This window comes from Lissotriton vulgaris, unplaced genomic scaffold, assembly GCF_964263255.1.
Source record: "Lissotriton vulgaris unplaced genomic scaffold, aLisVul1.2 SCAFFOLD_2005, whole genome shotgun sequence".
Lineage (NCBI taxonomy): Eukaryota > Metazoa > Chordata > Amphibia > Caudata > Salamandridae > Lissotriton > Lissotriton vulgaris.
This window is the reverse complement of record NW_028250942.1, coordinates 181,699-207,115: the sequence shown is the minus strand read 5'-3', so window position 1 is coordinate 207,115 and position 25,417 is coordinate 181,699. Positions and strand designations below refer to the sequence as shown.

General features: G+C 47.4%; 1 protein-coding gene across 1 annotated transcript in view; it reads right to left on the bottom strand.

The window, feature by feature from the left end:
* Positions 1-25,417, bottom strand: part of LOC147663075 (small ribosomal subunit protein mS27-like) — a 439,048-nt gene that overhangs the window by 249,620 nt on the left and 164,011 nt on the right. Inside the window, exons 5-6 of the mRNA XM_086950700.1 lie at positions 9,560-9,674; positions 7,845-7,923 (exon numbers count right to left, since the gene is read on the bottom strand). Coding sequence (XP_086806826.1) covers positions 7,845-7,923; positions 9,560-9,674 — 194 coding nt within the window. The remainder of the gene's footprint in view (positions 1-7,844; positions 7,924-9,559; positions 9,675-25,417) is intronic.

Genomic DNA, 25,417 nt, shown 5'->3' with positions numbered 1-25,417 from the left:
CTGCCGTAGTCTGGAGGTAGGAGACAACAGCCTGGGGCAGGCCCACCTTCAACAGCCAGTCGTCGAGATATGGGATGACTGGAACCCCAGATCTGTGCAGATGAGCTGCGACCACGGCCATCACTTTCGTGAACACCTGAGGGGCGCTGGTAAGGCCAAAGGGGAGCACGGTAAACTGAAAATGCTTGTGGCCTACCGTGAACCGTTGGTAACACCGGTGGCCAGGCAAGACGGGGATGCATCCTGCAAGTCCAACACTACCATGCAGTCTCCAGGGTCGAGGGCAGACAAGACCTGAAGCAAGGTTAACATTTTGAACTTCCCGTTCCGGAGGAAGCGGTTGACGTCCCTGAGGTCAAAGATAGGATGCAGGCCTTTGTCCTTCTTGGGTACCAGGAAGTAGTGGGAGTAGCAACCACGACCTACTTCTGGCACACGGACGCGTTCAATAGCTCCCTTGTCCAAGAGAGCTGTAACTTCCTGGCGGAGAAGGGCCAAGTGATCCTCCGACATGCGATGGAGTACTAATGGCATTAAGGGAGGGGTAGCTGGGTCCCACATCCCTGGCCACGCAGAGGCTGGGTAGCTTGCACAACCCTGTGGCTCTGGGTGGAACGCGGTGGGGCACCCCTTCCCAAGCCATGAAGGGGACGAAAGGCAGACTGTATGGGGCGAGACGTTGCCCAAGGATCTGGTCGTAGCCCTAGAGTCATTGAAATGCTTATGCGTGTTGTCCGCCTTATCACCAAAAAGGTGACGGTCATCAAAGGGCATGTCCAAAAGGGCAGATTGGACATCCCCAGAGAAGCCAGATGTTCTCAGCCAGGCATAGTGCCTCAGGGCTACCGACATGGAAACTGTTCTACCCAGTGAGTCGGCAGTATCCAGCCTACACAGGATGGTGAACTTTGCTGCGTCCCGACCCTCTGCAACAGCGCAGGTGAGCTTGGCCCGTGCCTCCTTCTGGCACTGTGCCAGCACTTGCACGACCGTATCCCTCACCATGTGTGTATTACGGCCCAAGAGAGATGCAGTGTTCACCGACCACAGTCATGAGATGGCAAAAGAATACATCTTCTTCCCAAGATGGTCCAGCTTCTTGGATTCCCTATCTGGAAGAGCAGTAGGGAATGCGCCTTTTGAGGATGAGGCTTGGACCACCAAGCTCTCAGGGGTAAGGTGTTGGGAGAGGAAAAGTGGGTCGCCAGGGGTCGGGCGGTTGCGTCAAGTAATCAACCTGTCAACAGGGGCCCCTGTGCTGGGCTTGGACCAAGTGCCCAGAAGGATGTCAGTGAGGGCCTCATTAAAAGGCAGCAGGGGCTCCCAAGGCCTCAGTCACCCTACGCAACACCACAGCGTAGGAAGCTCCCCTCTCCGTAGCCATGGTAGGGGGAGAAAGCATACCAAGGTCTGGGGAGGTGTCCAGACCACTGGCATCACCCAACTAATCTCTCCAGTCCGGTTCCTCAAGTTGGTCTGCAAGAGGGTCAATAGACCACTCCCAGTCCTCCACACCCTTCTCTGGCTGCCACTCAGGGCAGTAGGGAATGCCAGGAATGAACAGTGGGACAAAAGTACCCTCCGGCGCCGGTACGGACATCGGTGCTGCACCTTGTCCACATCGGGGGTAAGGCTGGGGTCGAAGCCGGTTGGGGGCACAACTGGCGTTGGGGGAGTCGGCACTGGAATCGGCACCGGGGAAGGTACCATGAGGTCAACTGGCACCCAACCGGATCCAGCGTGTTCCGAGGAAGGAGCCGGTGAGCGACGACACTCTGGGTCCCGCGTTGTGTCAGCTGACGGACAGGGAGAAGGCGAAGAGCGACAATGCTTCTTCGCCTTCTTGTTGTAGTTCGACTTACCTGATGAGTGCGAAGATTTCAATGATGAGTTGTGATGGCTCCGCAACCAATCCCACGACCTTCCCCTCGACTGTGACCTCAAGCGAAGCAAATTGTCGGGCCTCCAAAAGCTTTCGAGACCACTCCCGCAAAGACTTCGGGTTCAGGGCCCGGCAGTCAGAGCATGACTTCGGGTCGTGGTCATGCACCGAAGTCACATGAGGCGCGGAACGGTGACCGACATCAACTTGTGACAGGAGTCACAAGGCTTGAAACCGGGCCGACGGCTGGACATCCCTCGTGCACCAGGAGTCCTAGGACTCAAAAGCCGTTACCAAAAAGTTAAAAAAAAAGGTTAGTCAAAATGTAACTAAGGGGCAAGCTCTCTCCGGATCTGCGCTGGCTGGCGCGGAAAAAGAAAGAACTAACGTCATCCTGCAGGGGCGGCGTCTAATTAGACACCGCAACGTCTTCCCGGCGACCACGATGCCAACAGCAGACGTGGAGTCGACAGGTGCCACCTATCTATATTTGTATATAAGAAGCCCTGAGACTTAATAGGACATTTAGTCGTATTTCTATGCCTGCGCCCGTCCCGGTTTTTCATTCTGAAAATCTGGTCACCCTATGCTATGCGTGACTGATAGCCATATCATTTTGCGATAAGGGACGTGGGTGCATGTGAGGTACAGTCTGAGGGAAAAGAGGTTTTAGCTTTGAGCCTGCACTTATCCCAGAACTTGCTATACATTGGTCAAATGTGTATCTGTGGCACTCTTTCTTCTCTATCAGCCCTAATAGCAAAGTAGTTCAACGTGGGTAAGCTAAAAAACATAAAAGACGATTTACAAGTTTAAAGTCCCAAGATTGATTCAGAAAATAGGGAATGGTGGAACTTTACACCCACAAAGGGCATTTCTGAATATAGAAATACTGTCAATAAGGAATGTTGTAATTCCCAATGTGCTATGGGTGCAGGCTCTGGCCTTAAGACAGGTCCTGCATTCATCAGATCTACCCTTAATTACCACTGAGCATTACCCTCAACTATGTCCACTGACCTATAGGTGTTAAGACTGCCCTTTGGAAAGACGCTGCAATGAAGACCTTTGCCGCAAAAGTCCCCTGGGTGTACACTTCTGCTTTGCTCGGTGAGCTCTAGATGAAAAGCCATACACTCAAGGTCTGTCTTTAACATCACTTCCCCAAGAGATCAATATATTCATGCTTTAGTGATGCTCAGTACATTTTAGGTACAGGGTCTGGCCTTCAGACAACCCTCCACTGCATGCTCAGCACATTAAGCTTCACGTCTGAGGTCATCAGCTGCACATCAGGGGCTAACCTGGTTACTTTGTTCCCATAATTGACTTGAGTCATATTTAATTTCTGCATAGTAACACAAATGCTCCATCAGCTGAGGTTGTTTAGTGGAATGTCTATATATTTGTACAACTCATTTAGAGCTCATCTTCCATTTAAGAAAGTATTTTCTGAGAACATCTAGGTTTTTTCGCATCATGTACTTTGGCCCCTGTGATCTCCGAGCAAGGGAGGGCCGGATGTTATGTTATGTTAAAATGTATTTATTAAGCGCGCGTATGCCCGTAGGCTTCATGGCGCTATCGGAGAAGAACATAACACAGAATAATACTCTAACAGTAAGCCTGTTTAAGAAGCCAAGTCTTGAGAGAGTGTCTGAAAGTAAGAAGATCAGGGCTCTGCTTTATAGGCAGGGGAAGAGAATTCCAAAAGGTGGCTGCAAGATGATCAAAACAAAGGTAGGGACAACCAAAAAACATTTGTGCGCAGAGCGAAGGTTTAATGAAGGGTTGTACCTAGAGACAAGTTTCCTGATGAATTTTGGGCCTGTGTCCTGTAAAGCTGTAAAAATAATACATCCAGTCTTGAACTCAACCCTTTGTTTTACAGGTAGCCAATGTAATCTTTCCAGGCCAGGTCTGATAGGCTGCCATTTAGATTGTCTGCAAATCAGCCTAGCTGCTTGTTTTTGAACAAGCTGAAGTCTTTTCAACTGGCCCACTGGGAGTCCCAGATAGAGACTGTTAGAAAAATCCAGTCGGGAAAGAACAAGGGCAATGACTACCTGAATAAGAGCAGATTGTGTCAGGAACTGGGCTATTTTTTTTTTTTTACGTTGGAAAAAACTAGCGGAGACTACTGTTCCAACTTGTCCTTTCATAGAGAGATCTGCGCTCAGCGTGACCCCCAGGCTTTTAACAGAGAGGGATTTTGTGGGTGGGGCTCCCATGTCAGATGGCCAAAAACATGGGCCTCAACTCAGTTCACCTTTCCCAGGCAAGATCAGCTCTGTCTTGCCTGGGTTAAGTTTTAGGTGGTTAAGGTTCATCCACCTCTGTATATGTGTCATAGTATTCTGGAATTCTGTCACAGAGTCTGCAGTGTTAAGAGGAAAGACAAGTTGGAGATCATCCGCACAGTTGTAGATGGTAACTTTGGAGTTCCTTAAAGAGTGAAGTAATGGGCGAAGGTAAAGATTAAATAATAAAGGTGATAATGAGGATCCTTGAGGGACCCCACATGTGGCAGGAGTTTTGGGAGCTGTGAAAGTGCCAAGTCTCACTGATTGTGAGCGTCCAGTTATAAAGGAGGTGATCCAGTTTAAGGCAGGTCCCCTGAGGCCGGCCTGTTCGACACGGTTGACAAGAATGGTATAATCAACCGCGTCGAACGCGGCCGACAGATCAAGGAGTACAAGGGCCTGATGTATGCCTCTATCAGCATTAGATCTTAAAGTATTTTGGACAGCCAGGATCACGGCCTCCGTCAAATGACAGGGACGGAAACCAGCCTGATTTGGTTCCAAGTATTCAGATTTTTCGATAAACTTGGACAGGCAGGAGGAGACATAGGCTTCCAGAATTTTAGATGCGTAAGGTAAAAGGGATATAGGCCTATAATTCATCAGATCAAGTGAGTTTGCTCCTGGTTTTTTAATCAGTGGGATGAGCAGGGCGTTTTTAAAACTACTAGGGACCTTGCCTTGTATAAGTGATTCATTCAACAATGAGAGCACAACTTGGGGAATGGCTAGTCCTACCTCTCTAAATATGTGTGGGGGACAGGTGTCATCGGGTGAACCGGATTTAACACGTACTAATAGATCAGACAATGTTTTAGTGTCAATCAGAGGAAATGTATCTAATGTAGTAGTGTTGTAGTAACTGTCATCCAAAGGTGCAGGGACGGGGAGATTAAGTATACTCTTTTTCATAGTAGTAATTTTGTCTGTAAAAAAGAGGTTTAAAGAATCGCAAAGCTCTTGTGAAGGAGTGACCGAGGGGGTTGTTCTGTCACTGTTGCAAAGATCATTCACTATATTGAATACATCTTTGGATTTGTTCTGTGAATTTAAGATTTTTTCTGAAAAGTAAGTAGCTTTGTGTTTTAAAATGGTTTTTTGATAGTTCTTCCGGGCCAAACAATAGATCGCTTTGTCATGTGGTAGGTACCTAGTCCTCCACTTCCTTTCTTTTTGGCGGACTTCGAGTTTTAGAGTCTTCAGTTGTGAAGTGAACCATTTATGTGCATCATTAGGGCGTGAGCGAGAGAAGTTCACGCAAGGTGCATGAATATCCACTGCCGTTTGGATCCAGTGAGAAAAGGTCTCCTCCATGACATCGATATCTTTGGTCAATGAGGGCAGGGTGGTGGCCAAGGTGTTAAGAAAAGCCGGTGTATCAATACCCGTCCATTTCCTAATTTTCCCGCCAGTCTGAAATAACTGTTTTGTGCTCGTATCGACAGTGATTGTAAAATGAATAAAAAAGTGATCAGACCAGACGCAAGGCTTTATGGAAGGTGTAGTTAATGATGTGTTATAGGACCATATTTGATCTAAACTATGGCCTTTCTCATGGGTGGGAGAGTGAATATGTTGAATTAAATTAAGGTCAGAGAGTAGGTCCTTCATTTCTGCAGCCTGTGGGTCTGCCTCAATATCATCAAACCAGATGTTAAAGTCCCCCAATAGGACAACTTTAGAGTAGTTTGTTACAAGAGGGGCCATTTGTTCGGCCAGTGATACTGGGAAGCTGGGCATAGATTGAGGGGGTCGATAAATCAAAACTACTAATATTGCTCCACTATCGGTGTCATTCTTTAAAACAATATTCTCAGTGGAGGTCAAAACAAGAGAGGGGAGAGTTGTAAATTTATGTGTGTTGTGGATGATAACAGCCACTCCTCCACCCTTTTTTCCAGCAGATCTATTAACAGTCAGGATGTAATAGTCAGCTGGGAGGGAGGCTAGGATGTCTGGCAGGGAATCCTGGGTGAGCCAGGTTTCAGATAGAAACACAATATCAGGTTTCTCAGATGTTAGTAATAAAAATATATCAACTTGATGTTTAGCCATAGAGCGTGTGTTAAGGTAGATACAACGAAGTTTGACCTGAGGTTTTTGGGGTAGCTGACTAAAAGTATGTGAATGCTGAGGAGTAAAATTGGAAGCAGAGTAATTAGTTTTAGAGAGGCCGTATAAAGAAGTACGTTTTAATACGTGTAAGGGTAGGGTGGGGCAGAGGTGTTCAGGAGGCCTTAGTGTAAGTAAATCGTCTGTAGTATAAGTAAATATTTGAGCATTAAGGTTGGCCCCTGGCCCGACCGACCGCGGACGGGCGCAGACGGGCTTACCTTAGGCGCACCTTCGTCGCGCCCGCTGCGCTCCCGAATACACATTTCGTTTTCGATGCTATCTCTTGAGCCCTTTCACTGTACCCCAGAGCCCACAGCTCATAGCACTAGTCAATGCACAGCAGAATCTGGGGAAAACGTATGCACTCCAGCTTAACACAGGGCATGGGTGAAATCCATGCACTGTGGGGACTACACTCAGGTCATGGCTCCCAGCATTATACCCTTCCTGCTACTACCATTAATGACTGACCACAGGACTTGGCTAATGAGGATTTCCTGGCCATATACATACCGATTATGGTCCCAGGTACAAGTACAACGCCCATGATGTACTTGTGCCACAGGACATGTTCTGCACAAATGACATGCATCACTTGGCTATAGACCATAATCTGTGTATACAACACACCTGCATCACATTGTGCACAATACATGACTGCAAGCACAGTCAAGGCGCATCCTTACAAAGGCCATAAAATTAGCTGAAGAACCTCATGAAGGGGTGGGATATTTCTTGAAATGTACTCTTTCTTGCTTCAATAAAAACCTTTCTAATTCCATAAACATATAGGGGCTCAGCAGAAGACCATGCTCTATTCAAACTGGACTCTTTAGTGATACCCTGATCACTGATGTTGCAGGCCATGCCCACTTTATGTTCTGAAGACGGTACATTAAAGTAATACGCGGTTTGTTTGATGACATCACACGTGATGTCATTATTAATGCCATTTATGATGTTATGTATGAGGCCAGGAGCATTTCATGGGGGAACTATGAAGCACAAGCGAGTGTCCCGAAACAAAGAACCTGGAAATGTAATTTTTGATTGCATACATCACTGTTGTAGTTTTTTATGAAGATAGCCAGGAGTGCCCATTACAATTTAAAGAACGAGGACGCACTGAAAGTGAATAGCTAAGGTAGGATGACTCACTTGGGAAGGCTTAGTGGTTCTTAATTATTCAAGAAACACATTCCCTGCAAGACGAAGAGAACAGAGCTGCATTACTGTGCCTTAAATGCACGTCTGAGAAAAAAAGCAGCAGTAAATGAAATATCTTTCTCAGAATAAAGGGGATACTTTCAGTGAATGAGTGAATAACATTTAAATGACTACTTGTATGAGTATTTTAAACAGCATTTAGAGAAAGAACATTGTAATAGTCAAGCACGGTATTCAGAATGACTGCAGTAGATTTGGCATTGGCAACTATGTTATTCTGGCTGTTTTCCATTGTAAAGGCTGCAATTAAGAAAGGGTTTCTAAGCATCACTAATCAAAAATAAAAATAAGTGTCGCTGTGTGCGTTTTGTTCTTACCTTTATAATTTTCACTCTTTATAAAAGAATCCAGCAGCAAATTGAAAGTAAAGTTATCTGGGAAAAGTCCATATTGTACCTGTAAAAGTTAGAGTTCACACTTAAAAGCAGTACACGTGTCGATCAGCAATTACATCAAAAATGTTTTTAAATAATCAGTGAATGCAGCATAATACTATGAGCACGATTTAGAGGTGGGTGGTAAGTGAAAACCCTCCTGTTACTGGTGGAAGTCCTGAATCCAGAGCGGAATTCACTAGTCAAATTTTTTCTACCAGAAGAATAAACTGGTGCAAGAAACTATAGGCTTGATTTAGAGATGGAGTATGCTTGCCGCCAAAATAACTGTCGGCCCACAAGATTTAAATTTGGGTGGACCACTGGTGTAACCACAGCGGAGACTACTCCGTCTTTACAATTGTTATCCCTCTCGGACGGCCTAATGGAGTAAGGACCATCGGATACTGACCTCTATGGGGGCGTATGGACGTACATATAGGTCAGTTTTCTTCACTGCCTGTCACAGCCAGGAAAACCCTTGCAGTATGGGGCAGTGATAGCGGTTTAAATCTTTCCTCACCAGGGGTGATCACTCCCATAGCGAGGGGGGCATTTTTCTTTTACCTTCAAAAATAAATACCCGCTAAAGGATTTTCTTTTTGGAAAAATAAAGAAGTGTGCCGGACGGCTCCGTCATGTTGATGGAGCCGTGCGTCAAAATTAAAAAGGCAATGACAGAAACCGCCGTGACAGCGCCTCCTGCCAATGCTTTAGAAATGATCGACGGCTTGGTGGTCATTTCTAAATTTGGCAGACGGGGGACTTTGTAAGGGCACCTAAGTCACTTATTCCATGGGCCTGACAGAGTAAACTATGGCCGTCAATATATAGATGAGGCTCTATTTCAGTTGCTTCTCCTCCAGAATTAGCACTTCATCTACAAAGAGGATTTTCCATTACCAGCTAACTCTAAATCAGTAATGATGTCTGTATTTGTTGATACCTTTCAACATCATGTTGCATTACTGATGTGATCACTAAATATACACATTAAAAAAGTCATCTCTAGGGCTCTTTTGGAAAAAAAAAGAATATTTTATTTTTAACTCTGTATAATCTAGCTACAAAATTTGAAGCTCCCTAGGAAGTGGTGGCATATGAGCGAATCAGACATTCTGACTGACAAAAACAAATGGTTACTAATGTTCTATTCAATATTGATGTGGACGTCCGGCAATTTACAATTTGTATTAAGAGTGCTCATTACTCAGGTCAAGCATCTTAAGATAAGCTATATGACATCAATAAACTAGGACCCACTGTATTCGAAATATAGCAAATCATCCTTGTTATAAGGGTCTGAATGCAAAACGCTAACACCATTGCACTATGAAGATTATGTTGGCTTGTCCTGTAAAAAACATTTGAGATGATCATAATAGATTTAACTATTTACTGATGTACTATGATTAAGTGGAACCTCTTAAACCATGACAGAAAATCACTATAAACTGGAACTTGCCATTGACCGGATCTTTGAAATTCGGAAAAACACAGAAAATTCACACCCTAACAGAAATCTGTTTCTGTCTATTCTATCCTACATCATTTACAACCAATAAAATATGTGGGCATTATGATGCAGTTTACAGTACATTTGAATTAATGTTTAACAAACTCATCAGTGGGAATCTATTTTTCTCTAAAATTCTAACCTTATTTCGTAACACATACAATGCTTTGTCCTCAGCACCATATCTGAGACAATGTCGAATCCAGCTGTGGATGGTCCAGTCTCTCAAGTAAAAGCAATTTGGACTATGGCGAAACCTGAAACACAGACAAAAGAAAAACATATGTGATAACCATTGAACCAGCAAGTGAAACACACACACACAAACAGTTCTATACTGGCAATGTTTATCAGCCATTTAAAACGCAGCTTATTTAAAATGTATGATTGCTAGATAGTATAATGCTCAAATATATGGCTGTTAAATAAACAGTGCCTGAGTGACACATAGACGTGCCCCACCAAATACTCCCAAATTACAAATATGTAATAAAGTGTGATTTGGGAAATTAAAAGAGCCAAGTTATATGTATGTGTCTATTTGAACACGTATATATTACAAACGGGCGTGGAAAAGTTGGCACATCAGAGGTAGCACATTGAAATAAGTGAATTTGGCCGATAAAATGAGAACCATGGAGCAGGGTCTAAGAAGTGACTAAGAGAAGGCTATGCAATTGACAGCGCTGGCTATCAACTAGGCAAATGACACATCGCATTTGGCAATTTCCAAAAAAAAAAAGGCACAGATTTGTTTAAATTACCATAGGTCATTGCCCACAACAATATTAGGTAGGTATAAGGTAGCCAAGTTATAGTTCGCATTCTGTGTATTGGTTTCATCATTAATGCAAGAATAGCACAAGACTGCTTACATCTTATTGTCAATATGCTCCTCACACAGACGTTTCCGGCTGCTCATTATTTTCATAAGCCTTTAATCAGTAATGCTGCCATGCCCAAAGGGGAGACTTAACAGGACATTCATTAAATGCCTTCCTATTCCCTGGCCTTGGTCCAGTCTTATTATGACTGGTAATCAGAGCTTTTTGGGGAACAATATTAAGTATGGATACCTGGATTTCTCCAACACTAGGGAACATTTTAAATCACCAAATTAAAGACGTTCTTTATAGTTGGAGTATTGTACAGCTGCATGCACGTTTCATGGTATATTGACACGCCCGAGTTTTAGATCCTTACAGGTCTACTCATGTGGCTTTACTAGATCTCTTATCTGTGCCTCTTCTCATGCCATGGGTTCGAGTTTAGGTTCGTTCAAAATGAGTGTCTACCGGTCAAGTGGGAAACATTTTGCTTGAGTAATGAGATTACTTATAGGATTGTATTCCATAAAACTGCGAGGCTAGGTCCGCTCCCCTTTACACTTCGGAGTTCAAACTGGGCTCTGGATCCCCAGGGGGTTCCTTGACAGCCGATTTAATCCGCTTAGAGCTAATGCTTCCTGCGACAGTAATTATTAAGCAAAAAGGGTATAGCTCTTATTAGGTTTGGCTTAATAGCACAGCTGCCTGCACGACCAGTGGCCACCAACTATTTTGAATACGCCTTGGGAGGGCATTTGTCCACCGAGATAAGTGTTTTTCTCTTACTTCATGCTATTGGTTATTTAGTTTATCATCCCGCCCTCAAGGAAGTGCTTTCATTGGGATGCAGGAGGGACTATTTTTCATTTGAAAAGTACAGTCAATCATCAAGTTTGTCACATTTAATTATTCATACCCTATGCACCTTCTATACAGAAACCAACTATTTCTTCTGCAGCATTGGCAAACCAAATGAGTCTGGATAATTGTGCATGTAACTCCGGAAAAACACGTGTGCAGACCGGAGTTTGCATGAATTAGCTTAATAAAGCTAGCTCTATTTGCTTTGCTAATGCTTGGATCATTTATGTTCATCCAAGGAGAGGAACGTGACACTACATCTAGTATCATTTGTTTCATTACTTCCACTAATAACAGGCTTCACAAAGCTAGAAAATAATGAACACAAAGAAATACCATAATGTAGGGCCAGTTTTAGAGTTTGGTGGGCAGGGTACTCCGTCGCAAACATGACTGTTCCTTTCATTGTTCAGAAGTGACGGCTGACTCGCCAGTCATCTCTGAATTTGTCCTCCACCTTCCGACGAACACCACTCCGCCTGTCAGACCCTACTTCAGTCGCAATGCCGAACACTCTTGTGATCCCTTGTTCAACCATTGTAGCCTAGAATACCAGACTGATACATATTTTACGCCCTCCAATTCATAGGAAAATAAACCATTTCTCTAAGTTGATGTTCATTCACAACAGAGCAAACTGTAGTGTACTGCCTCTTCATCAAAGTGGAACAACAGAGAGGACATTTGAAAGTACTATACCTCCATTTTAATTGAATCCTACTTTTTTCTATACGTTTCTCATGCTGTAGACAACATTTTTCCCAAGTTTTTTTGTAAAAAGCAGAAGGGCTGCTACTAAACATACCAGTGAAATAACCAGCCAACTCGGAATGGTAAAAAAAAGGTTTTCTTTAAAAGGTCTACTTCGAATTAGATGTTCAGTGGTTCAAAATGGCTTAGTTTCATAATACTACATTCAAAATGAGGCTTAATTGTAGTGCTTAATTTGTAAAAATGTGAGTGCCAGGGCCTTTCTCAAGAGGCCGTGCAGCTTGAGTCAACCATTGCCCATGCAGCGCTGCCAATGACAGTACTAACACAATTACTAACCATCACAGTCCAACAATTGAGTCTATTCCGGGCATCCAAAAGCTATCAGATTAGTGTGAGTGCCAGTTATCATGAATTTTGTAATGCATATTGAATAATTAAAAACTGTTGTTGTGGAGGAGCCTAGCCTGCAACCATGATGGCCGCCTAAACCCTCGGCTCCGCCGACCCTCTCGCTTTCCTCCCGTATTGCCACTCATCCTGCAAGCCATCCTGCTTTTCTACCGATTTATCGGATTCGGGAGGCGATTCTGATTTCAACGCTGTGCTTCCCGGTGCGCTCCCAGCGGTGGAAGCGAAGCGACGTCCTTGTTTCCTTCTTTGTGCTCCATGGCGGCGACCGGGTCTTTCTTCCTCTGAGATGGCCGGCCCTGATTACAACACCAGCGGCCACTGCAAATAGGTTGGAGCTGGCCGACGGATAGTAGCGGCTGCACTGTGCTCTCCGCTGCAGTGATTCCGTCTGCTCTGCACATCTTCACGCTCGGAGGACAACGCGGCTGTGAGTGCTACAATGTATCCTCTCCCCAGCTCGTAGACGACTTCGCCAGCTTTCTCGATTCCCAGCGCTGAAGTGGGTGCCATTTTGTATCGAACACTCGGCATATGAAACTGACGACCCCGGGCTGCTCCCGAGGGCACGAGCGATCACTGTCACTACACTGGACTCGTGTGGGTGTTGGAATGGAGTGTGCTGCCCCTGTGCCCCCGGCCTGGCTCTGTTGTGTGGAGCGGCGACGAGATGATCGGCTATCCACGGGGGATGTCGGTGGCCAGCCTCGAGAACTGCCCCATGTCTGTGTGCCTGAAGTGCAGGGAGCTGCTGCATTCCCTTTTCCTGAGGCACCACTACAGATTGGCGATGTCCTGGTCGCTCTAAGTGCATTGAGAGCTGTTTTGCGTGATAATGCCCAGGAGCTGGGGGGCCGAATGGACGCCATTTCCCTTGATATGCCCTCGACTGGCCAAGTTTGTTTTCGAGTGCGGGACACTGCGCCACACCCTGCAACCGACTGCTGTGGAGTCTCTGCTCAGATGTGCACGGAGGCATTGAAGTTACAAGATCCTGATTCTGCCGAGATATTGACTGTATTGGTTGGGGAGTGCTCTGGTGTTCGTGGACTTATGCAGTGGCTGGGGAATCGTCTCCGGACACCATGTCCGGCAGTTCCTTTGTGGTCTTTTGGCGAGACTCACTATCTTCTTCTGGAACTGGTACTACTACTCTGGCCGGCCGATCTCGGAGGAGTGTTGCTATGCGTTGTTTCTTTTTGTGTTAACGTAGCACACATGGCTTCGAATTGGACGGACTTTGGTGGACGGTGTCCTAATCTGCTGTGGTCATCCCGTCTGTTCCCTCCGTCCATGATGGCCACTGTACAGCTGGACTTTGTTGACGCACCGGACCGTAGGGGGCAAGGTTGAAGATGTTTTCCCTTTTTTGATTGCTGATGCTCGCACTGCTGGAACTATGATGAACAAACAGGGGAGTTGAACGTTGATTCTATATCGGTCTGGGGGTCCGGGGATGGCGGCCATGACTGCATATGCTGATTGTTTTGGGTATATACGTTTGGCCCTCCTCCGGTTCAATATGATTCCTTTTCTTTTCCTCCTTTATTTCTACTTCTATATTTCGGGTACTCTTTTTTGGGCGACAGACACACTGCTAGGGGGGGGGGTAGGCCATAGCCTCTGCATGCGTGTAGGATGGGGGGGTAGGTGGGGGGGGGGGGTTATTTTGTCCGTGTTCGTTTCTATGGGCCTTATTTTTCTTTTTGTTCTCAACCTTTTTCTTTTCTCGCTTCTTCCTGGGTCAGAGGGATGGAATGGTGTTAGTGGGTAGCGGCCGGCATGCAACATCTTTTGTGACTGTTTATCCTTTTGTTCTATCCCTATGCCGCCATTTTGATTATGTTTCTCTGCTTGTTGGAGTTCATCTGGTAGACGTTGCCCACTCATGTCTTCGGTGGATTGTATGTACTCTGATCCTTCTTAGTTCTTATACTTTCCTACATATTTTAACTACAAAACTTTTAAAAATGAACCTTAAATTCTCCTGTTTCTCGGTAGTACTTAGAAATCCAGTGTAACTTAGGTTGATTGTTCTTTGTACCGATGTGCTACTGAGTTGAAGTATAGCTTACTACGATGCGCATACATATGTCGTGGCCGGCCGGATGGTTGTAGGCCCGTATTTGTCTTACGATACTGCGCAATAAAGGTTTTCAAAAATTTTAAAAAAAAACAGTTGTTGTGCTCATCTCAAAATTAGACAGCGCTGCCATAGATAGTCATTAGTCCCGGTGTTGAGAATTCGGTGCCCAGCACCAGAAACCACAGGCTCAAATTAAGCACTGTTTAATTGCTCGTAAACTAACTTCTCACTAAAAAGACTGTATTGTGTCTGCACAGATTTGTACACTATCGATGGAATACCTTCAGCAAACTCTGATTTACAACATACACGTATCCTAGCTTTATGATTTCCTTCCACATATACTGCTGAACCCAGTACTGGTTTACATATCCTGCAAAGTGATGGAAAAATGCAGACCTTTAACAAATGTATAGTTGTGCACATGTCCCAGACATTATTTCATTCAACTTTATTTCTTTTTTCATGATCACTGTTTATGTCTCATTGTATAAGAAATAAAATACATAGATAGCTCAGTTGACACTGCAAAACTTTCTTAAAAATGAAAGTCAGGTAAGCATTGGCCCAAGTCTTTAGGATAAACTCAGCTGTTTCCCTCCTAGAGTAGTTAAAGTCACTCAGATCTCAATACCAAGTCCACAATAACGGAACCTTTCAGTATCACTGTGGCCTCACGGAGACCTCACCAGGATATGCATGAAATGCAAACAACCTAGGACAATCGAATTCTATGTCAGGACCGGAGGCGAGGATTATGCTCATCTTTCTTCACTTTAATGAAAGCAGCCCTTCAAAGTTAAACAAAATAAAACCACTATTCCCATGAACCATAAGGAATAATAATGCAAGAAAAATAGAGTGTCCATGGATAAACAGTCCTCCTCCAATGCATCAATCACAGGGCTCCTGGGAGTATGTACTCCTCTGTTACTCTCCATTCCTCCTCTTTGCTTCTTTTTAGGGCTCGCCTAATGTTGCAGCGCGAAGCTCTGCCGCCAGCGAGTCTTATTGTCATTGTGTTGCCTCCCCAAGTGGTACAGACCAGTGCACGAGCGGACTCCGGTCTGTGAACGTGCTTCTAAGAAGCGCTTTCAAAAAACGGGCGAAGACTGAAGGCGCCGCCACTTGCACGAGCCGCAGGGAATGCCAACGTGCACGCTCACGGCGTCACGTTCCTGGCCTCCCGCGTCTCTTCTACGGCTGTTCTGCGCTCCAGGCCGACTTGTTCGTGCAGTGAGTAGATCGCATTGACGCAGGTGTGGTGTTAATATTTGGTGCAGTGTTGTTTTTTTTACTCGTTTGCTTGTTCTACAGTGATTAAATCAGTTCTATTTATGCGTGGGCCACTGCAAGAGATGAGAACCAAGTCTCTATGGCATGAGGAACGGGAGATAGCTGCTGGTGTTGTCACTCAAATTACCGTAAGGCAACAGTTCCGTGAAGGATTTCTTAGAATGACTGTGGTGATTCCTTGAGCGGCTGTGTCAGAGGCAGGAACAGAGCGTGCAGGAACCTGGAGTGTCAGGTGCGACGTCACGATTTGGAGCAATGACGATTTGCATCACGTGACATTGGTGCATGTCACGAATGTTCCTTGTTTATGAGTGTTAGGATAAGGTAGAAGTGCGTCACAAACAGTGCTTGGCACAAAGCTCCGCCCCTCCGACGACCCGCCACCTCCACTCACACAGTGAAAATGTCGAGAAGGTAGAGGTCTGAATAAGTTAAATGTGTCTCTCGCGAGGCTGCTTTGAGTATTTGCAGAGCCATGGACCCGATCATAGAAACTGCCAAAAGGAGGCTAATTTACACTAGATTGACACCATATTACACACTGTGAAGGACTGCTATTTCGCTTCATTTATTTTTCATGGCTGTCAGTGCCCGTCAGCCACAGCAGAAATCATGCTCTTCGCAGATAAAATACAAATATTGTTTTTCCTGCTGACGAACAGCAACAGTGGCAAAAAGAAGTCGATCGAAATAGCATCTCCCTGAAAAATGCAATATAGTGCTAAATGCCTACGCGGTGCAAATAGGCATCACTCTGGCATATCTTCGCAGTGACCATGCAGTGGCAACGATTGAAGATACAATTCATGCCATTTGAACTCCTAAACGCATTCACTTGTTTCATGGCACAGGCTGTCTATGCAAGAGAGGCAGGTTCCAAGTTGGAAGGATTTTATTAAAATTCGGATGTAAACATAAACACTATTGTTAAATGGTTCTTAGTGATCTGTACTTTAATATTTTTTTCCCAAAAATGGAGAAATGTTGGTGCTGTTAATTTTACGTCTTTTTTCACAAGCATGTTGTTATTAAATATTACATATACTTAGAGTGGTATTTGGATCAGCCTCTTCTTCATGATGAAATGGCTTTGTGGTCTGTCTCAAATGCTCTTGATTTTATGGCTTTTCTCCCTGTTCTTTGTTATCTCGCCTAGGATCATTTCCTGTTTACAGTTCTGATTGATTGAGGTCTATCCCTCCACTGCTGATTTTAGGGGGCTCTTTTATCTTTCCATTTTAGCGCTGTGTGAGAGAGTAGGTGCATTCCTGATCCTCCTGACATCTCTTCCCCACCGCTCTCTGTTTCTCGCTTTCAGCTTTCTCCGTCCACCTCCTACTGTTAAACTCCCTCCGTAGTCTAGTCACACAGCCACTACCCATGAACTCTTTATTTTGTTTCCCCCACAGTTCTTTCATACAGTTTCCTCCGTTGCTCTCTGTCCTTCTTTTCATGCACCCAACCACTTGCATGATGTCTACTATTCCCCCTCTGCTCATCCTTTCATCCCATGTGCTAATTTTTTTTTTGTATGAGGACCAGGATTCTGAAAAGTGCTACCGGGTCATTTGCTAATAATGCAACTTCTAAAGTTACTAGAGCTATAAAGGACCTAGAACAGCCATAAATGTTCAGCACCACAGATGGCCAACCACCAGTACTGGAGCACCACCCCACAGAAAATTATAGATTCAAGGCCATAAATAGAACCCCATAGAAAATAAGGTTATACGTAATAAACTTATTTTGATGTTTTAAAAAAGTAATTATAGATCTTTGTATTACTGCATATTATTTTTTAGTTCGAGCCTAGAAAGCGCTTGCGCTGCTAGGAAGATCTGTTGTATGTAGTTTGTGGGATCCGGAGATCAGTCCTAGGACTTGCCTGCTTCTGACTTTGCTTAGGGACTTTTTTTTCTGTTCAACTGCTTCTGTTGTCTTGATAGAAAACGACAAGTAGAGGTCAATAAAATACAAGAATTGCTTTCTTCCTATTCAACTACCTCTAATTAACTGTCTTGATAGAAAACGTTCAGTAGAGTTCAGTACAACACCAGAATTGCTTTCTACTTCGGGACTTTCTTTTTTTTATTTTTCTGGCAACTGCCTCTATTTAACTTTCTTGATAGAAAACGACCAACAGAGGTCAGTAAAATAGCAGAATCACTTTAGCATTCCCTAGATTCCAGGTCACAGAAACTTGTATTCAACGAGCACCCGTAGATGATAATATTTTTTTCAAATCTTGTATTTTCAGTGATATGACCACCGAAGGGGATGATTTTATATTAAAAACAGAGCTTTGGACAATACAATTTCCCACTGATAGGTAGCATTCTCTCCATGTGTTCCCATATCTGGCGTGTTGTGCAGTTTGGTGCTTACGTTCTCTCCATGTTAAACAACAGTAGATGTTTTTAAGCACCCAGGCTAATGTGCTCCATAGCTAAATACATATAAGGTCCGAAAGGCGAGACCGATTGCATTGCAAATGCTTGTTTCCTCTCCTCATAACTTGTAGGTATTTGTGCTGTTGTGATCGAGAATAATTTGGTCTCTGACTCGCCGTAGCCTGCTCGCGCTCCGCTTTATTTTATTACTGTTGTGCCCTTTGATGTGCTGTGGCAGTTTACTTTTAGCGTTATTGTGTGGCGCCCGCCGCTTGGGCGCTTCTTTTTGTATAGTTGCCCTGTTTCTGCAGTGTTTCCGTCTGAAGTGTCTTGTTGGTTTTAGCACGGTAACCGCTACTCTGTTCCCCGTGCAGAACCGCGGGGCATTCTCACTCTCTAACGGCGCGTACTGTGGTGCTGGCTCGCGGCGCTCCCTCCCGCCGCTAGAGGGCGCCTGCGCGCGTTCCTCACTCGACGTGCGTCTCCCGGCATTCCGCGCTTTCCTTTGCCAGAGACGCATCGTCGGTGTGAGCTGTTGCCTGCCTCTACGCCGGAGTGGTCTGTTCCTGTCGTGAGGCAGTTATTTACTTTGCTCACGCCCCCGTGAATGCTCGCGCATCGACGTAAGTCTGTCCCTGCCATTAGGCAGAGTTATCTAGGTGTTTTTTTCCAACCTCAGGGGTCTATATTAACTTAGACCTTCGACTCACGCTCTCTGGGAGAGTCAGTATTGGGACATTACTCATTGGCAGGCTGCCCTTTGTTCTCAATGCACCAGGGTTGATTGTCACTGGGTTTGGACCCACGTTTAACGCGAGCACTGCCCGCACCTGATCTAGGCTGAGACCCAGCCCCCCGTATTGTGAAGTCACCCCTCTACACGATTTCCCACTTACCTGTGTGGCGCTCCGCCTTCCTGGTAGTCGATTTGTCATTCAGTATCGCCTTGGTGCCGGTTGCAGAGCCTCGATCTATCGTCTCTAAATTGTTTAACTCCTGCGGCGGCTGCCGCCCGCGTATGAGCACAAATAAGTCCCCAGCCCACACAAGAAGGCGCTCCATAACCATAAAACACCTACCTTAGGTGCACCGGCACCATAATCGACTCCCAGTGTCTACCACATCGAGGGAGTATCCTGACACCCCAAGTATAAGTGACAACGACCCCCCCAATCCATGTCCTGAGGAGAACCCGTTAAATGATTGATTGGGTTCGAAACGCGTCGGCGTCCAGTTCCACCAAGATACCAAACTACTAGGGCGTAATAGGAATAGAACTTACACATTTCTACACTGTTGTATAGTTTATGTGTTTTCCTATTTTGCGCACCATGTGACAAACTCACTGTGTATTCTGTGGTGGTTGTAACAAGTAGGCTAGTTGTTCACCTTGTCAGTCCACTTGTTCATTTTGTATTTAGGATTGGTGTCTCAATAACGTAATTTGTTGAGGCATTGCACAGTTGTCTATATTTATTTATTTTTTCATCACAATTGTTTATATGTGTATTATTTGATTGAATGTATGGTTTGTGGTTTACTCAATGTATTTGTGAACCTCTGTAAATGTGGTAGTGTGTCCTTTGACGCATATATACTTGCTTCATAATTTTTCATAAAAAATAAGTGATTCAACACAAATGGTTGTTCAGCCTAGCAATTCATTATACTAGGTCTGCAATTGCATTTTTTTAAAAACGTTATACTGTCCGTCTCCTTTGTTTGTTTATTCTTCCTGGTAGCATGGCAGTATACAATGAAGAGCCCTACCAGGATGATCTGTGGGAGGAGGATACCCTCCCACTGATCATGTCTCAGTGCCTGTCTCACAAAATTGAGCAGGCTTGTGAGAAACTGGCCAAGGCGGCGCAGGCTCTCCCAGTTTCCTCGCCCGGCTGGTGGAAACCCCGTCAAGTCTCAGCCCCCACCTGCTAAACGCCCTAGAGACTCCGGATTGGATGGGGACGCTTTTTACAGCCTTAAGCAGACGTTCCTAGTGAGCAATCTCAAACCAGTGACAACCCCTTCACCATAGGACACCGATGGTGACGCGGACGATGAGGCTGGCCCGTTCCATCCAGGGCACCCGGCCCATCCGGACTCCGTTCCACACGCTCAGAATCTGTGTGCGGACATGCTAGACCCTGATGATGTCCTACACCCCCGTTTCTCCGACTGGGCCCCCTCAGAGAAAGTGGCCCAGTACGTCACCAGCAGAATCAGCCAGCCGTTAGAGGCCACAGAAAGGAACTGTCTCAGGGCGGAATGCCCTGGCCTTCCCTTGCAGGGAAGGTGGCAGCTACCCCGGAGATTGACCCCCTTACGGTGAAGTTTCTCCAGAAGTTTGTGAAGGACCCCAAGAGGGGTATTGACAGATCCTGGCACGCATGTCAGGACAAGCTCCTCGATGCCCTGGGCCCCATTATAAAAATATTACATATGACGGAGGAGGCCAAAGTGTCACGCTCTCGGATATCCCCCGATAACCTCTTGTCCTGGGTCCAACGCGTGGTGGTTCTGTTAGGAAACGCCAACTGCGCACTTTCCACGGAAAGGCATTGGAGCTTGTTGATCAAGGTAGACCCCAAACTCGGGGACTTGGCCTACTCGGAAGCAGGGCCTGTGGCTCAGGGTGGTCTCTTTGAAGAGCCCTTTATCAAGAAGCTGGGAATATTCGTCAGTATGTTCACCTCCCTAGACAGGGCCCAGTCCTCCATTAGGAAGGTCTTCCGCCGTAGTGTTTTGGGGGGGGGGGCAGACAAGGCAGGGGCCGCTCGTCCGGCCATCCAAATCAGGGCAGAGGGCAAGGCTCCGGTAACGGCAACTACCAAGACCAAGCAAGATTCAGAACCTTCTATCCGACCAGAGGACCTCGAGGGAAAGGCAAAGGCGGTCGAGGCAACGGAGCCTCCAATTCTTCCAGTGAGTGTTCTCCCTTCTTCCCTTTTAAAAGTGGGGGGCCATCTGGCGTGTTTTTTCCAGGCCTCGACTTCGGGCACAGGAGACGCTTGGGTGTTGCAAACCGTCCAAGGGTTTCATATAGAGTTCCAAGGGGAGCCCTTGCAACCGGTCCCTCTGCGCCCTCTCACCTTCTCGGCCGCCGACGCGACGCTAGTTGACCAGGAGGTCTTCACGTTGCTCGACAAGGAGGCGATCGTGGAGACGCTGCCTCATCTCCGTGGTTTTCTCAGCAATTTGTTTTTGTTGGACAAATGGGACGAGACAAAACGACCAGTCATAAACCTCTGAGAGTTCAATGGGTGGCTCATGTATCGCCACTTCAAGATGGAAGGAATCCATCTATTGCATGACCTCCTCAGACCCAACGACTGGAAGGCGCGCCTCGACCTCAAGGACGCCTATCTCACGATACCCATTTTCCCTCCTCACAGGCGGTTCCTGCAGTTCCCCTGGCGGGACAAGGTGTACGAGTTCACCACTCTTGCGTTCGGTCTTTCCTCTGTGCCTTGGTGTTTCACCAAGGTTCTTCAGCCGGTGATCGAATGCCTGAGGGCGTCCGGTATGTGTTTGATAGTATACCTGGACGATATCCTGTTCATGGCACAGTGCCCCCAGGCCTTATCGTGTCAGCTACAATCAGCGATCACCCTTCTTCAGAGCTTGGGCTTCATTATCAACAAAGCAAAATCCACTCTGTTTCTGGCCCAGAAGGTGGCGTTCCTGAGTTTCAGGGTCGACTCAGTGGCGTCCACACTCAGCCTTCCGCCTCGAAAGATGGCGACGATCTGCCACGAAATCAGGAGGGCTCTGGTTCAGCCCTGCCAGTCTCTGTATCAACTCGCCCGGATAGTGGGTCCTCTGTCGGCCTCCATCCAAGAGATCTTTCTGGGCCCGTTGCATTACAGGGCCCTCCAGCGCCTAAGGCCTGCCACCTTTGCATGGGTCTTTCCTATTCTCAGAAGGTCACCCTCTCGGCCAAGGCCAGGGAGGCACTCCAGTGGTGGCTTGCCAATATGGAAGCCTGGAATGGGCGGGCGATCTTCGGCTCTGCGCCCAATATCGTTATCGAGCCCCACGCCAGCAGGTGTGTAGAGTTCCCTACAGGACGTGTGTGGTCTCCTCAGGAGCAACGGCTCCACATCAACTGCTTAGGGCTCTTAGCGGGCTCCTTCGTGATCAGGCACTGGATCAAGGACTCGGTCAGGTCTTGCGTTCTCTTCAAGATGGACAAGATATCTGCAGACCAGTACATCAACCATCTAGGGGGTACCCGATCGCGGGCTCTATCCGACCTGGCGGCGAACTTCTGACAGTACTGCCTGGATAATCACGTCTAGGTGACAGCGGAATACCTCCCGGGTCAAGACAACCAGGTTGCGGATTTTCATTCGAGGCATTTTCAGGTTGTGAGCCAGTGGAAGCTCCATCCGGGTGTGTTCACGGACCTCCAGTACCTCTGGGGCCCATTCTTGGTGGACCTTTTTGCCTCCCGTTTAGATTTCCATCTTCCCCGGTTCTTCCGCTGGAAGCCGGATCCTCTGGCGACTGGCACAGATGCATTTTTGCGGAACTGGAGGGAGGAGGCGGGTTACGCCTTTCCCCCGGTCGCGATGCTGACCAGAGTCTCTGCCCATGTGCGTCGACAGAGGGCAGATGTGGTACTGATTTCGCCGATGTGGAGGTCTCAAGCGTGGTTTCCGGTTCTTCTGGAACTTTCGTGGGATTTTCCAATCCTACTCCCCCACTACCCGACTCTTCTCCCCAATCCCGACTGAGCTCCTCATCCACTAATCGCTCAGGGGTCCCTTGCACTGATGGCATGGTGGATTACTGGGACGATGGGCGGACCCAGGCCTTTCGGAAGCAGCTGAGAAGTTCATGTTGAAAGCCTGGGCCGATAGTACGGTCAAGAGGTACAGCTCCTCTTGGAGACGATGGGTTCGTTGGTATATGTGATGGACTCTCGATGCCGTGGCAGCAGATGTGACTTCGATCCTAAATTTCTTGGCCACATTGGCGGAGGACGGGTTGGCCTATAGAACCATTAATACCTTTCGGTCGGCCATCCCTGCTAGTCATTCCTTGGTGGATGATTCTCCCATGGGTGAGCATCCTCTGGTCGGTAGCCTCCTTGGGGGCATTTCACTCTCGCTGCCTCCGGAACCTTGCTATTCCCAGTTGCGGGGTGCCAATCAGGTCTTGAACCTGTTTCTGTCATGGCAACTGAACCGTTACCTGTCCAGGAAGGAACTTTCGGTCAAGCTGGCCATGCTTCTTTGCCTTATATTGTGAAGGCGAGTTTCGGACGTCTGAGCACTGAACATCCCTGGCAGGGTCTTCTCCCCCTCTGGGGTCACCTTCACGATCCGGAGGCGGACGAAGTGTGGGACAACTTCTATTTCATACTCGCCTAAGATTCCAGATTCGCCTAAGCTCTGTGTTGTATCTTTGCTCGTTTTCGTCACTCCTACTTCCCCTGTGCTGACCACTTCAAGCTCCTTACCTGGCTGTCGAGACCCTGCTACTCCCGCCTGCCTCCCGCCGCCCTGCTGCTCTCTGACAACCAACAGCGGGGCCGCTGAGTGGAGTGTGGCGAGGGGCTGCCTACAACTCCCGGCAGCCCTCGAGGTCTCCAGCGTCACAACTCTGCGCCAGGAGGCGCATAAAGGTAGCTTCAGCGAGCTGGGCTTTGCTGTTTTGCCCGTTTTCGTCACTCCTACTTCCCTTGTGCTGACCACTTCAAGCTCCTTACCTGGCTGTCGAGACCCTGCTACTCCCGCCTGCCTCCCGCCGCCCTGCTGCTCTCTGACAACCAACAGCGGGGCCGCCGAGTGGAGTGTGGCGAGGGGCTGCCTACAACTCCCGGCAGCCCTCGAGGTCTCCAGTGTCACAACTCTGCGCCAGGAGGCGAATAAAGGTATCTTCAGCTTCAGCGAGCGGGCTTTGCTGTTTTGCCCGTTTTCGTCACTCCTACTTCCCCTGTGCTGACCACTTCAAGCTCCTTACCTGGCTGTCGAGACCCTGCTACTCCCGCCTGCCTCCCGCCGCCCTGCTGCTCTCTGACAACCAACAGCGGGGCCGCCGAGTGGAGTGTGGCGAGGGGCTGCTTACAACTCCCGGCACCCCTCGAGGTCTCCAGCGTCACAACTCTGCGCCAGGAGGCGCATAAAGGTATCTTCAGCTTCAGCGAGCGGGCTTTGCTGTTTTGCCCGTTTTCGTCACTCCTACTTCCCCTGTGCTGACCACTTCAAGCTCCTTACCTGGCTGTCGAGACCCTGCTACTCCCGCCTGCCTCCCGCCGCCCTGCTGCTCTCTGACAACCAACAGCGGGGCCGCCGAGTGGAGTGTGGCGAGGGGCTGCTTACAACTCCCGGCACCCCTCGAGGTCTCCAGCGTCACAACTCTGCGCCAGGAGGCGCATAAAGGTATCTTCAGCTTCAGTGAGCGGGGCTTTGCTGTTTTGCCCGTTTTCGTCACTCCTACTTCCCCTGTGCTGACCACTTCAAGCTCCTTACCTGGCTGTCGAGACCCTGCTACTCCCGCCTGCCTCCCGCCGCCCTGCTGCTCTCTGACAACCAACAGCGGGGCCGCCGAGTGGAGTATGGCGAGGGGCTGCCTACAACTCTCGGCAGCCCTCGAGGTCTCCAGCGTCACAACTCTGCGCCAGGAGGCGCATAAAGGTATCTCCAGCTGCGTCTCGCGTGACGCCGGGCGAAGCCCGGGCCAAGGGCGGGCCCGTTTTAGCCCGTTCTAGACTGTTTCAGGCTAGGCTGGGCCATTCCCCATGGTTCTTGTACCAGGCGGTACACTTCACGACGAACCAGGTACTCTTATTTTGTCAACTGTTGCTACAGCCAGCAGATCGAACGTAACCTATTAAGAAGAGTCCTAGGTCTATCCATCATGACCCGGGGGACTAGAAGCAAGACGGCCATGACCAACGCTTTGGCCACTGGCCCTATTGACCGTTTCATTTCGAGAACTAACGAAGGCATCAATCAAAGCATATCCCTTCTAGAGCGAAGGGTGTCACAAGACCTCGCAATCGCCAGAAGGTCGTCACTGGGCCCCTTAGCCTTAGCCCAATCTCCGCCCAAATCGCCTTCAGATATACCAGTATTAATACAATCATTACAATCACAGTCAAATGTTCTAGCAGAAATTCATTCAATCCCGAAATCTATCGATCTTTCTGTCTCGAATCTCTCACTAGACTCAGACTCCGTAGGTAACCTAGAAAACACACCAGACCTCCAGCTACTACAGTCCCAAGACCCAGGCACAGGCTCTCAGCATACGGAGGTAGGCATGAGCGGATTTTGCGGATTGGCAATCCGCGAATTTGCGGATTTGCGAACTCGCAATCCGCAAAATCCGCGAATTCCCGCGAATTTGCGGATTTTTTTTTTTTTTTGTGTTCGCCCGTGTTTCTGCCAGTTCGCGAGGGTTTTTACAAT